This window comes from Triturus cristatus, chromosome 2_1 (assembly GCF_964204655.1).
Source record: "Triturus cristatus chromosome 2_1, aTriCri1.1, whole genome shotgun sequence".
In the NCBI taxonomy this organism is placed as follows: Eukaryota; Metazoa; Chordata; class Amphibia; order Caudata; family Salamandridae; genus Triturus; species Triturus cristatus.
The window spans coordinates 771857853-771872344 of NC_140581.1; the positions used below are offsets into that span (position 1 = coordinate 771857853).

General features: G+C 45.3%; 1 protein-coding gene across 1 annotated transcript in view; it reads left to right on the top strand.

Moving 5' to 3' along the window:
• Positions 1 to 14492, top strand: part of ADAMTS19 (ADAM metallopeptidase with thrombospondin type 1 motif 19) — a 1193695-nt gene that overhangs the window by 969427 nt on the left and 209776 nt on the right. Inside the window, exons 17-18 of the mRNA XM_085632713.1 lie at positions 3686 to 3843; positions 13777 to 13930. Coding sequence (XP_085488839.1) covers positions 3686 to 3843; positions 13777 to 13930 — 312 coding nt within the window. The remainder of the gene's footprint in view (positions 1 to 3685; positions 3844 to 13776; positions 13931 to 14492) is intronic.

A 14492-nucleotide genomic window follows, 5' to 3' on the forward strand; every position in this document is an offset into this window, starting at 1 on the left:
GACTGCTATTACCCTCATGTGAATATATCCACTATGGACAGCTCCACATAGCACCAATATAATCCAGTTGTAATGTAACATGGGAAAACCGCATGTAAACCTGCATCTGTTGCAGCTTACTATGGGCATTCCTGTGGATATTTGTGAATCCCAGAAAATAGTAATAGGTGTAAATCTGCAAGTATAGATTTACTACTTCCTATCTAAATCAAGCTTTTCATTTTTATGTCAACTGCACTTTCAAAAAAGAGTTACCAAAACACTGTATTTTGTTTTTCTACAATGCATTTAGGTACCTCATGATAATAACAGCTACATTGACAGAATCACAATTACCATGCAGCAACAAAGACAACATTTTTAAGAAACAAATATAAGGTTTCATAATAATTTTATCAGTGGAAATTCACAGTGTTCTTCTTTGCCTGCTATGTATGTGACTATGTGAAGCTTCATTTGCATATTTATGATCCTACTTGATGTGGCCAATCAGTCTAAATATTACCAAGTTGATAGGGCACATTTTTTGTTGACTGGAATTTCTAATATTATTTTCAGAATTGATAGTGCAAAATATATATATATTTTTAAAATTTTATATAGAACTAGCTAGACGCAATGATATCAGAGAACTTTACATGTTATGTTAATACGTTTCCTTGAGGCACAGTTTGGGATTTCTTCTATGAGAGCTTACTAGTTCAAGCTGATGGACTTCGATGGGATACTCTAGTCCCCAGCTACCTATTCATAGACTATGGATGTCAAACCCATGTATAGATTTGGTACTCACATATGGGTAAATAACATTCATAGAAAAAGTAAAGAACAGTACAGCATTAAGGCATTTAAAAATAGTCTAACAAAAGTATATAACAATACATCATTAAGGTAATGGCATTGGAGATGGATTCACGACTGTGCGAGTCAGTTTACCACCTTGGAGCATATAGTCAATGTGGGTGGGGTCTTTGAGAAACGTAGATCATCTTGTGCGTGTGTTGAAGTAGTTGTTGAGCAGTAGAGACATGAGCTCCCGTTTGAAGCCAGAGAAGGAGGGGTTGCAGCTGAGGTCTTTAGGGAGTGAGTTCCAAATATTAGCAGCATTCCTTGAGGCAGAGCGGGCCTGGGAGGATCTCTTCTTCAGTTTAGGAGGTATGAGAAGAAGGGAGTTGGAGCTTCATAATGCAGGGTCTCTTTCTGCTCTCGAAAATTAGAATTTTAGGTATTTGTTTTATTTTTATGAGAAGGGTTCTGTGAGTGATACAAGCTGTCTTGAAGATTCATGTTCCTTCAATGGAAAGCCAATTGAGACCCTTGAGGGCAGGTGTGAGGTGATCAAACTGTTTGATTCCTGTGAGCAGCCTTACAGCCGCTTTGATGACTGCTCTTAGGGGGGCATGATGATTTTTTGGAGTTCCTGTGATGATGGCGTTACCGTAATCGAGTTTCAAGAGGACTAGAGTTTGCACTACCATCTTAAGATTGTTAGGCGGGATGAATGGTTGAATTTTCTTGAGGTGTTTTAGTGTGTAGAGCGCTCCTTTGGCTGAGTTGTTGATGTGCTCCTTCATTGTCATGTTTTAATCCTGGGTGATTCCCAAGGACTTTACAGAGTTAGTGAGTGACAGAGAACAGTTTAGTGTGTCCAAGTTTTTGAGCAATTCTTGGATTGGTAGAGGTTTATTTTTTGGAGACAGGAGTAGAAGCTCAGGTTTGTTGGGGTTTAGCTTTATGTTATTGGTGTTTAGCAAAGTATATATATTAATTAGTGTGTCATTCAGATGCCAGATGTAACTGGGTGATTTAATTTTGTAGCAGGGATAAGTGCCATCGGCATATAGGTGATAACTGTACAGAATAACTGGTTCAGAATAACAGTGAGGGGTTCCATGAAGAGGTTGAAGAGGGCTGGCCAGAGGACTGAGCCTTGAAATACAATCTGTGGGACTGGTGCAGGCTTCGAGAGACAGCTGCTGATCTTTATTTGTTGAGAGCAATGTTGCAGACAGGAAGTGAGCGATCTCAGTACTGCGCCATTGATAACCATTCGGTTCTTGAGTGTCTCTAGTAAGGCTGGGTGATTTACTGTATCAAATGTTGTGGATAAGTCAAGTAGGATTAGAAGGCAGGAGTCACCTTCAACTAAGGATCTGAGAATGCCATCTGATGTATTGAGCATAGCAGTTTCAGTGCTACAGCCTTTCCTGAATCCTGATTGGAATGTGTTGTGGAGGTTGAATTCATCTATGTGTTGGTTGAGTTGTATCAGGACATACTTCTCCATCCTTTTGGCTAGGAAAGGAAGGTTTGTGATAGGTCATAGGTTATTGAGGTCACAAGGTTTTTTGAGAATAGGTGTGACTTGGTCTAGCTGGAGGGAGTCAGGTACACGGTCTGACGAGTGAGAGGCATTTATGATTTATGATCCAAAATGGAGAGATGATATGGTTGAGGTTCTGTACTAGGGTGGAGTGGAGGGGATTGGTAGTGTGGTATGTGGACTTTAAGTTTGTGATTATACTGAAGACTTCTACTTCTGTCATAGGTGTGTTCACTTTACATTGTTTCTCAGTTGTAGTAGATAATTGTTGTCTGTAGTTTTTCTTGGGGGACTCCTGGGTTTTGAAGGGGAATTTCCATGGTGACCTGTGTGACAGTGGAGCAGGCAGTCTGAGATGTTACACTTGTGTCTTGGATTACAGATGATTCAATTTTTGCAACTTTGTCAGTAAACAAGTTTGCTATTTCTTCACAGTGTTCATTGGTGGCTGTTGTTTTGTGACAGAAGGTGTGGGCAACTTCTTGTTTTATTATTTTGAAGAGCTCTCTAGGTCTGTTTTTCACAAGGTGAAGTTGGTTGCGAAATATTGAAAGCTCAATGTATACCTTGGCACCCATGTATCTCTATTATTTTTATGACCTTGCTAATCTCTCAGGGTTTGAAACACCTTGTTTATGATCGCAATGATTTAAATAATTGGATAACATCAGTCATTTGTTCTCCACAACTTTGTTAAAATATTTGTTTGTACTATTGCTCAATGGCATTCAAACTCATTTAATGTTTTTTGTATTGGTTGCACAGCCAATTTGCCCCAGATTTAAAAGGCCAAGGCTAATGTTTTTGTCACCATCTTGTAAATGCACATTTCAAGATGCATGCACATTTGGCATGGCTGGCAATCTTGCAATGGGTTTCCTTTTTAAGGAAATCCAATCCAAGATGGCCTCCATCAGCATAGTGGCTTTTTTATTTTACTATTGTCACATGGCGGACAGCCAAGCTAGAACAGTAAATTAAAATGTTAAGAAAATGAATATAAAAGGCCAAGCAGAATGCAAACATGAATGTGAGGGAGAGGGAGCAAGGAAACACATATACTCTCATGTAGTGCCCAATAACAAATATATAAAAAAAGAGTTGCTCCAGTATGCCGTGTCAATTAGAACACTGTGAAATCGAAATGCTACGGTGAGATCTAAATGCTACTGGTTGGGACAGACACAGCAATAGAAAAGAAAATTATTCAATCAAGAGCAGACAACAGAGGCAGACAACAAAGCAATCCAATCATAAGCAATGGGATACCTACATACAGTTAAATCTGTCTGTTGCCAGGAACTAAAAAACTATTGTTAAGTGTAAAAAAATCTAATTTATGTTTTATTTTACATCCTGTAGCTCTGCGGGATGCCAGCAGCCAGTCCATCAATAATGATTGGAAGATAGAACATCCAGGAACTTTCAACCTGGCTGGAACTACTGTCCATTATGTTAGACGAGGACTCTGGGAGAAGATTTCTGCCAGGGGTCCAACGACCTCCCCATTGCATCTACTGGTAGGACGTTTCAAATGTGTTGGTGCAGTACATCCGCTACAACAATACTTTTATGTAGGCTTAGTGTCATTTATATTTTTGATATGTTGAAGGAATAATTCTGAAAGTTTCATATTGGAGGTGTAAAGAAATTGATGAGAAATGTCACCTAATTTGCAAACACATGTCATAAAGATGTACAAATGGAAGACCGATCAGGCAAATGCAATACTTTGAAAATCTACAAATAGGGCACCAACATGCGCTAAAAGTGCCCCCACATATCTGCATTTGTCTTTTCATGTTTACCTATGGTAAAACATGTGTATCTTGTGTGACACTAGGTCTCAAAAGAATGTTTCAAGGGATAAGTGACAGAATAGGCTCATCCATTGTCATACTGATTTACTGTGATGAGGAGATGGAATAGGTGCATTTCCAGGAAGTGAATAAGCTTTCTCACAAACATAGACCTATTATGTATATGCCCAGAGTTGTACTTTTTAGCCTAGAAGGATTCCACAAATACTTAGAACTTGCCAATGAAGATGTGTATTTATGAGTCGAATACATCTGTACTCCGCAGTCGAGGTGTTGTAAATGACCAAGAACAAATAACAGCAGATGTTGTCCCGTGTCAGATTTGAAGAGTTCAAATATACCTTTTTTGGTAGTTTTATGTGCTTTGGTCAGGTAGCTTTATGTGCTTTGGTCATTGTAGAACAGGATTGCAAGTCACAAAAATACAAAATAAATAACATAAACAGAAATGGGCATGCCAACACCTGACTTGGGACAACTTTAAATCTTTTGAGGACTATTAGCTTTTCTCAGTGCTTAATTTGTAAAAGCATAAGTGCCGGGACCCTAATTTTTCTAAGAATCCCACCAGCGCAGATGCTGAATGTCGGGTTTGCATATTGCGAATATTGTTTGGCTTTTATTTCACCTCATACCTCCTTTATCCAAAAATATTATTTTCCTATCCTATTTCTTTCTTTTGTTGGTTCCTGGTTTCTCACTTATTAACAGTTTTTTGCCTTTCTCTTCCTCCCTTCCTCCTTTCCCCCCTCTGCTGCTTTTCTCTCTCTTGATCTCGGTCAAAGTCTAAGGATTAAAAATGTATCCTAGTTCTCCTAAAACAGTGCCGGTTGGCCTCAGCCGTGGCATGTTTATGTAACAGTGTTAGGCTGCTGGGGCTGTGTGGGGGGGATTTCGGCAGACGATGACGAGGGAAAATTATTTATTTATTTAATTTTCCCTAGGCATCGTCCTTCAAAATCCCCCGTTACCCAACCCCACCGCTTTTACCTGCACAGACCAGGGCTGGTTGGCCCGCATCTGCAACCACCAACTCAAGTTCAGCACTGTTCTTTCCTAGGTTTTCAAAGTGTACAGGAAATTTGGATGCAGAGGTTAATGCACCAAAAGCCAAGATTTAATTTCACCCTTCTACTTTTCACCAATAGTTAAACCACGTCTTAGTGCGAGCCTTATGGTGGGCTCTAGTAGGGCTTTTCCTGCAGCTTTTTGACGTCATTTGTTTTGTAAATAATGGCGTGTCAATGAAGTTGAAATAAACCATGAGTTGGTACCGTTGGGTTCACACAAATGATGTAGCTGTGCTAAATTCATGTAGACTGCCTTTCCCTCCGTCTATCCGTTCTTTCGTCCATCCAAGTATATGGTGTAATTGATTATGCAACAGGACATTTAGGTAGCTAAAATGCATATATGTTACAGATACTTACATTTAAAAATCACTTTTATTGACCTTGACCCTACCTGGTAGGTCGATCCCCCGCCGCACAGCACCGCCTGTGTGTCTGCTGCTGTTGAGATAGGTTAGTTTACTGTATTGCCTGTACCGCTTTCCTCTTTGTTGTGCCCGTAACTGCTGTTCTCTGTTGCCTACTGCTTTCCTCTTTGTTGTGCCCGTAACTGCTGTTCTCTGTTGTCTACTGCTTTCCTCTTTGTTGTGCCCGTAACTGCTGTTCTCTGTCCTCCCCCGCTGCCTGTACTTGCTCTGTGCCCATTTTACTGCCTCTGTTCCCCTCATGCCCCATGTCTCCCTGCCCGGTTTTTGCCTCTGTTCCCCTCGCACCCCTGTGTCTCTCTGCCCGGTTTTTGCCTCTGTTCCACTAGCTACTCCGTATTTGCATAACTTTCCTTGCCTTCTGTAACACTCGTTGCCCCCTTACTTGTGCCTTTTGCCTTCTGAACCCTTTGTCGTCCCGCTCCGCTCCCGCCGCTGCCTCCCCTGCAGCCCGCCCCCCTGACTGCCCATTCGCTGCCCCACCTCCCAGCTGCTCCTCCCTCCTACCTCCCCATATATGCCGGCCGCTGCGTGGCTGCGCGCAGTAGGCACGCGGCTGGTGCGCCGAAGACGTGCCGAAGGCAAGCCCGTCTGCGCCCATCTGCGCCTGGATCATGCTCAGCGCCAGCACCCCTGGTCGCCGCACCCGCCACAAGGAACGCCGCCACTACGATGCCAGCACCCTGCACGCTCTCAACCCCGGATGGACCCACACCTGCTTCAAGGCCGCCCTGAAACGCGCACACGGTCCCTTTACCTGCCGGAACTGCAGCTACACCAGCCTCAGAACCGACGAACCACCGGCCAAAAAAGACCTCAACCACCTCCAATGCATACTTCTGAACACCCGCTCCGCATACAAACACGCCGTCGAGCTCTGGGACCTGCTCGACACAACATCCCCGGACGTCGCCTTCCTGACAGAGACGTGGATGAATGACTCCTCCACACCCGACATCGCCATAGCCATCCCAGACGGCTACAAGATCATCTGCAGAGACCGCACCAACAGAGTCGGAGGAGGAATCGCCATCGTCCACAAGAACAGCATCAGGATCTCGACTAGCACCGCCGACACTCTCAGCACCGCCGAACACATGCATTTCCCCATCCACACAGTCCCCAACTCCACCCTAAGAGGCACCCTCATCTACCGACCCCCCGGACCCCACCCCCAGTTCAGCGACTCAATCGCCGACTTCATCAGCACACACGCCCTGACCTCCACCGACTACATCCTCCTCGGAGACCTGAACTTTCACCTTGAGAACAACAACGACAGCAACACCACAACCCTGATCGATAACCTCGCCAACCTCGGACTGAGGAAACTCATCACCATGCCCACCCACTCTGCCGGCCACACTCTCGACCCCGTCTTCTCCTCAAGCCCGCACGTCTCCTTCAACCACACCACCAAACTCCTTCGGACCGACCACCACTGCATCCACTTCACCTTCCAGAAACCCACCACACACCACCGAACCCAACAGATCCCCCACCACTGCTGGAGCAAAATCACCGAAGATCAGCTTCATGCAAACCTCACTCTCAGCCCACCCACCGCACCCTCCAACACCGATGACGCTGCCCACAACCTCAGACGCTGGATCGAGGACTGCACCAACACCCTCGCCCTGTTGAAGAAATCCCCTACAGAGACACCAGCAAGAGGGCCAGCTGGTTCACCCCAGAACTCCTAGCCTCCAAGCAAGCTTGCCGGAAGCTAGAGAAGAAACAGCACAGTGAACAGCCTCGCAGCACACAAGGATGCCATCCGCAACCACCACCACCTCATCAAGGCTGCCAAGAGGACCTCCTTCAAAGACCGTCTCGACAACAATGCACACAACAGCAGGGAGCTCTTCAACATCGTGAAGGAACTCTTCACCCCCAGCTCCAACACCAATGACATCCCGCCGTCACAAGCCCTGTGCGACTGCCTCGCCACTTTCTTCCACCGCAAGATAGCAGACATCCACGATAGCTTCAACACCCAGACAGCCCCGACAAACAGCAACACAACAGACTCTCCTCACATCATCGACTACGACCCCCTGCTAGCCTGGGCCAGCGTGAGCATCGACGACACCATAAAGACCATGAGCACAATCCACTCCGGCTCTCCGTCAGACCCATACCCCCACCACGTCTTCAACAAAGCAAGCAGCTCCATCGCACCCCACCTGCGCAACCTCTCCCTCGATACCACGACCTTCCCTGAGAGCTGGAAACACGCCGAGATGAACGCTCTACTCAAAAAACCCAAGGCAGACCCAAGAGACCTCAAGAACTTCTGGCCCATCTCTCTGCTCCAACCCGAGCTAACCCGATACCTCGAAGAAAACAGAAACCTGGACCCTTCTCAGTCAGGGTTCCGCAGCAACCACAGCACCGAGACCGCCCTCATCGCCGCCACCAACTGCATCAGGACCCTGCTGGACAACGGTGAGACCGCAGCACTTATCCTCCTAGACCTCTCCGCCACCTTCGACACCGTCTGCCAATGCACACTACGCGGACGCCTCCACGCCGCAGGGACCTGAGACAAGGCTCTGGAATGGACCACATCCTTCCTCTCAGACAGAACCCAGAGCGTCCGCCTCCCCCCATTCTGATCCGAAGCCTCCGAGATCATCTGCAGCGTACCCCAGGGCTCCTCCCTCAGCCCGACACTGTTCAACATCTACATGACCCCGCTTGCACATGTTGCCTCACAGCACGACCTCAACATAATCTCCTACGCCGACGACAGTCAGCTGATCCTCTCCCTCACCAAGGACCCCATCACCGCCAAAGCCAACCTTCACAAAGGAATGAAGGCCATCGCCAACTGGATGAGGGCCAGCCGCCTGAAGCTGAACTCGGACAAGATGGAGGTCCTAATCCTCGTCTCCAACCCTTCAGCCTGGGACGACTCCTGGTGGCCGACGGCACCGGGGACAGCCCCAACACCCTCAGGCCACGCACGCAACCTGGGAATCATCCTAGACTCAACGCTCTCAATGACCAAGCAAGTCGACGCCGTCTCCTCCTCTTGTTCAGCACCCTCCGCATGCTCCGCAAAATCTACAAATGGATCCCAACAGATACAAGAAGGACAGTCACCCAGGCCCTCGTAAGCAGCATACTCGACTACGGAAACACCCTCTATGCGGTAACCCCGACCAAATTCATCAAACAACTACAACACATCCAAAACGCCTCGGCACGACTGATCCTTGATGTACCACGCCACAGCCACATCAACCCCCACCTGAGAAACCTGCACTTGCTCCCCGTCAACAAGAGGATATCCTTCAAGCTCCTCATCCACGCACACAAGGCACTCCACAAGACCGGCCCTGCCTACCTCAAAAGTCGTCTCTCCTTCTACATCCCCAACCGCCAGCTACGCTCCGCCGACCTCTCACTAGCCACCGTTCCGCTCAACCGAAGAACTACCACCGGCGGGAGATCCTTCTCCCACCTTGCCGCCAAAACATGGAACACCCTACCACTGAGCCTACGACAGACCCAAGACCTGCTGACCTTCAGGAGAACACTCAAGACCTGACTGTTCAATCAGTAGCAGCCCCCCCCAGCGCCTTGAGACCCTCGTGGGTATGTAGTGTGCTTTACAAATGTTTGATTGATTGATTGGTCATTCAAGTATGTGTGTGTGCAATTGCAATTGCAACTGGGAACTCATAGTGATCCTACCTACCAACTTACTACAAGATACGTGGCACACCGTCCCCATGGCATTTAATCAGCATATTTTACAGCAAGTATATTCATAGTAAAAATGGGTTTCCTTCACTCCACTGTCTGTTATCTTTGTTAATCCAAAGACTCGAAGCTCTTGCAATAAAGCTAGCATCCACTGAGTGTATATTATTGGAATTAAAAGTAACCTGATTGAATAAATAGAAAATGCATTGGAAATGATTTAAAGAGTTATAATTAACTGTGTGACTTTGGGAAAGATTCCTCCAGTTTCACCAAAACAGAAAAATACAGTGCCCACTCTAACATTTAGGAAACTGTCAGTTTAGAGTTCATTTTTTGAGTGGTGCTATGCCATGACTTTGCTAAGTAAAGTTTTATTGAAGGCTGGGTGGCTAGGCGTTCACAAGGGTTTCTCCTATCTCCTCTCACAGGAGACCTGTGGATGTAAACGCTGAGGTGAAGGGATAAATATAGTAATTTTAAATATACTATCTTAATGCAAGGATAGGTGTGGCCTACTGCTGTGCCTAATCCCTGTTGGGGTGTGGCGGGTAATCCAGTCAGAGTTTGGGCATGAGCTAATTGCCGGAAAGTTTCTAGTTCACACATAAACTCTAATCTAGTTAGAGTTTAAATAGGAACGATATGTCTGAAGGTCTGTTAGCTGTGCTGAGATTAGGGCCTTATATGCAAGATAGTTTTCCTCATGTTTGGCCCATCTATAATAATAATAATCCACATTTGTAAAGCGCAAACAATCACCGGTAAGGGTCTCTAGGCGCTGGGGGCCATCGGGAAGATTAAGCAAGCTATTGCCCAGAGTCACATGGTGCTGGGCTAAACTGCCGCCGGTGCCGGGGTTCGAACCGTGATCCCCAGATTCCGGAGTCAGACAACCTGGCCGCGGCGCCACACCTCTGCCCCTAATTTGGTCTACGGGATTAAAAAAAATGCCTGGATCTGGGAGTTTATGTTGGATGCTGTTGTGGGCTGCTCTTCAATATGGCCAGAAAGGTTTGTGTGTGGTACACATTATTTTACTTGGACTCTGTGTTCCTCTGAATGTAAGCTGAGTGTTGTGACGACTGGTAACTTGTAAGCCTAAGCATAACCTAGCCACGGGTCCTAAAGTTTCTGCAATGTTTGTAATCGTGTTTTGGGAAGTCCATCTGCAAGAGTGAATGGACAACAAAACTTCTCATGCATTTTTTGTCCTTGTATGAACAAATGCAATAGACAAATATAAATAGAGAAAAGACACAGAGTCACAAGAGTCCAAAGTTCATGCACTTGTGTTCCAGGTATTTTATTAATTACCTAATCATTGCTCCTATGATAAAGATCTTTCCGATTTGACGTTCACATTAATGGCTATATATCCAAGCTCCTTCATTGAAGAAAGCAGTTTGCCCTCCTGAGATTCGCATTTGATATCTGTGGTTATTTGATCATGTCACCACTGCACAAACTCTGTTACTGACTAAGAGGGGGCAATCCTAATCATGACCAGCAGAAGATAGGCGGAAGTTCCTGCGCAGGCTGGCCTTTGCTGGTCCTAGGCTCTGTCAGGCAAGGGACCCTGCACAATTTAGATCAGGGCTTAAAGACAAGCTTAACTATTCGATTGCAAGCAGGACAAGTAAGAGTGTAGAGGATATGTTCCTGTTATGTTTTTCTTCTCGTAATGTGTTTCACAATCTGCACTTCTTTACACTTCACATTTGCCTTCCTTTTACCTCTCACCTTTCATTTCTCCACACTGTCCTTTCATTCTTGAGCCAAATTTCCCTCTTTATTGGTCAAACAATGTTTTCTCGCTCACTTTCTTTTCACCATTCCTTGTAAAAGGATGGCAGTCGTTCACCTGACATTTATCTTGGCCATTCTGCTCTCACCTGCAATGCATCCAAGTCAGGGGCATAACGGAGGCACCTGAAAGTGTGGAGGCCCCCTCACCATTTGCCTTTAAAGGGGGTCCCGTTGGGCTGGCCAGCTGCAAAGAAAACAAGCATTGGCATAGCCAATATGTTTCGCCGTTGGGACCTTATAAGTGTTTAGCCATGCAACAGTTAATGTTGTTGCACCAAGGATTTAGTGCTGCATAACTAAATACTTATAAAGTCCCAAAAACAAGACCTATTGGCACATTGTGGCACATTGTTCGGAAACAGCGAAGCAACAGCTCCTGAAAAACTTGTAGACAGATGTTTTGAAATATACCATGATGGACATTTGCAAGGCATCGAAATCAAAGCCATGACAAATGGTGGCCAGGGTTAGACAAAGACACAGAAAGTGATGTGGGTAAAATAAACCCAGAATATGCTCAGTCTACTTTCAGACCACCTTTGTAACTATTGAAATCCCAATATGTCTAGGGAAATACTTTGTAATTATATCCTGGGCCCAAAACACAAGAGAGAAGCGTACAAGTATCCTATTGTGATAACTGATCATTTTTCTAGTAGGCCAGAAATCAATTTGGTAAACAAAGCAGATACTGAGGCCATTGTAAAGTTCTTGGCTGAAGTGTGCTTAAGAGAAGGCTTCCCAAAGTGGGTCAGTGACAATGATTCACAATTTTTATCCATTTCTCAAAACTTCTTGAAAAGCCATGGTATTGCACATAACACCACACCTGTCTATTATCCCGCAGAGAACGAATGCGTAGAGCGCTTCGATAGTGTGGAGAGGTATCATAGTCTAAACGTGGGAGAAGGAATTCTTGACGCTGTGTGTTGCAATGCTGTCATACTGAAATCTACGAGCTGCCTTACAGCCTTGAAGTGTGAGCACAAGGGGAGAAGAAGGAAGTCTATGATAGAAACAGTATGACGACGCACGGGGCATAGTACTGGGGTTGGGGTTTCAGCTAACACTCTATCCGACTCAAGAGACTGGAAAGGGTATCATGGTTGGGATGAATGATCTATCTAAATACATGAAGATGCGATGGGCAAAACGCCTGCGTTCAGCTGGAAAAATAGGATCTAAGATGCTGACGGCAATGTGTACATGTACAGACACACACTAAAGTCTGAGGCACGCGCCCTACCTTATATACTGCCACACAGGCACATGTGCAGTCAAGAGGAACCCCAATTGCCGCCATGCCGATGCCGGGATCACAGCCGATCAAACCGGCACATACTGTGAAATAAAGAACGGACAAGTCAGGCAGAAGCAACTCTGAATGCTGGCTAGGCGACGGACATCACAATTTTTTCCCGATTCATGTCAGTATAACCGTAGCAAATGAAAGATACCTGGAACTTCACAAGTGATTTAGAGATGCGGTCATGAATACGAACACGCTTTTTACAATTTAATTCATTTTTTAATGTTATTTACTAATGGATAAAATAAGGTGCATATACATTAATGTATTGAGCTATATATAATATGTCATAAACAACCTGCAGAAGTACCAGTTGAGTTTACGACCGGAATGTACGTAAAATAGATGTCCTAAGAGTTATTTTGGGGCATCCTTCATGTCTAACATCTGTAACAGTGACTTTTTTTCCCAACCAATCAAAACCGAGAACACAAATGTGGCCAACAACAAGTCAGGAGTTGCAACCAATAGACCACCTTTTATTAGCATGACATTGCCATAGAAATAGAAAAGACTGTTATTGCGCCTTTTAATAATACTTCCCATCACAACATGGCCACTGCGTGGGCCAAAGACGGAAAAAATATGGATTGTCCCTAGTCTGTCGTTTATGTCGTTCGTTTTCCGAGTCTAATGGCGAGTGTAGGGTCAGTCATGCTTGGCCTGTTGTTCCTTTGTTGTTTCCCGGCCATGGTTTGTCAGGCGTTAGATTGTGAAGGTGAGCAGATCTGTGCTGCTTGCTTTGTGTAAACAACGACTCACTCTGAAGTACCCCTTACACACTGACAATCCCTCATCGCAATCACGATCAATCTTAAAGTGAAAGTGATCGCGATTGCGATGACGCACGCTAGGGATGCGCGCGCAGCAGCGGGGGGATGGTATGGTGCTGAAGGCTGGCGCAGGAAAGGCAGATGGCTGGGCGACAAGTGAGGGGGGAATGCGTGGAGCAGCTGTGCACGTGCACGCCATCGTGCACTGTAGCTTGTCGCCAGCACAAAAATGTGGGTAGCACTTTCTAAACCCACCTACTAAATGTCTCGCCAGACCAGTTCATGCGCTGGGTCAGGCGAGACCTAAAAACTCTCAGAAGCAGCAAGGCAGCTAGGGAATGGGTAATAAGAGCTCCATCACCTTATCTTGCAGGGGGGGGGCCTGAGGTTTTGTTACGCAACTGATCCACATATGTCTAAAGAAAGTTTAAATGCAATGCTTGGGAATGGGTTTGATCTAGGAATGTTTTGCTTCTTCATCATAACCACTAGTCATGTGATACATCTGTGCACCAATACATGTGTGTGTTTTTTAGGTGCTTCTTTTTCACGATCAGAATTATAGTCTTCACTACGAATATACCCTTCCACTGGACCCCGTTCCCGATAAGCAGAGCCCCAAGGGGAATGAGCCTCTTTTCATGTGGACACATTCTGGTTGGGAAGACTGTGATGCTGTTTGTGGAGGAGGTAAACTATGCTTTTCTACTTGGCTGTAGTCTTATTGGTGTTCACATATTAATTAATATTTAACGTTGTTATCTGGTTTATAATGTAACTGCCTGTCACAACATTTAAGCTTGAGAAAAGACATACTACTGAAAGTGCATAGGAGCTAATATCTGATGGGTGCAGGACGGGGGCTAAAAAGGTATTTATTTTACCTTCTGAACTCATGGGATGGATACATAAAACTCCATAGACCCTCAGTGACTCTTGTTAGTGCTCAGCATGTAAAATCATCCAACTGTGTTTTAAAAGCAGACATCCAAATAAGATGGGAAAGACACTGAGCTATGTCATAGAACATTTGGACTGGTGATGATTCACATAGATCTTTCTGGACAGATTGGCATTGGCAAGTTCCTCCACTGTCACTCATACTGAGGCCAACAAATGTCCACTACTTTGTGTCCACCTCTGTTGCAGCAAGTCACATCCCTAAACAAATTCAAAGCTTATTCTTCCTTCCTCCACCACGCATGGATGAGAGAAATGGACTGAGTGTGTGTAGCCGTGTACAGGGTTTATA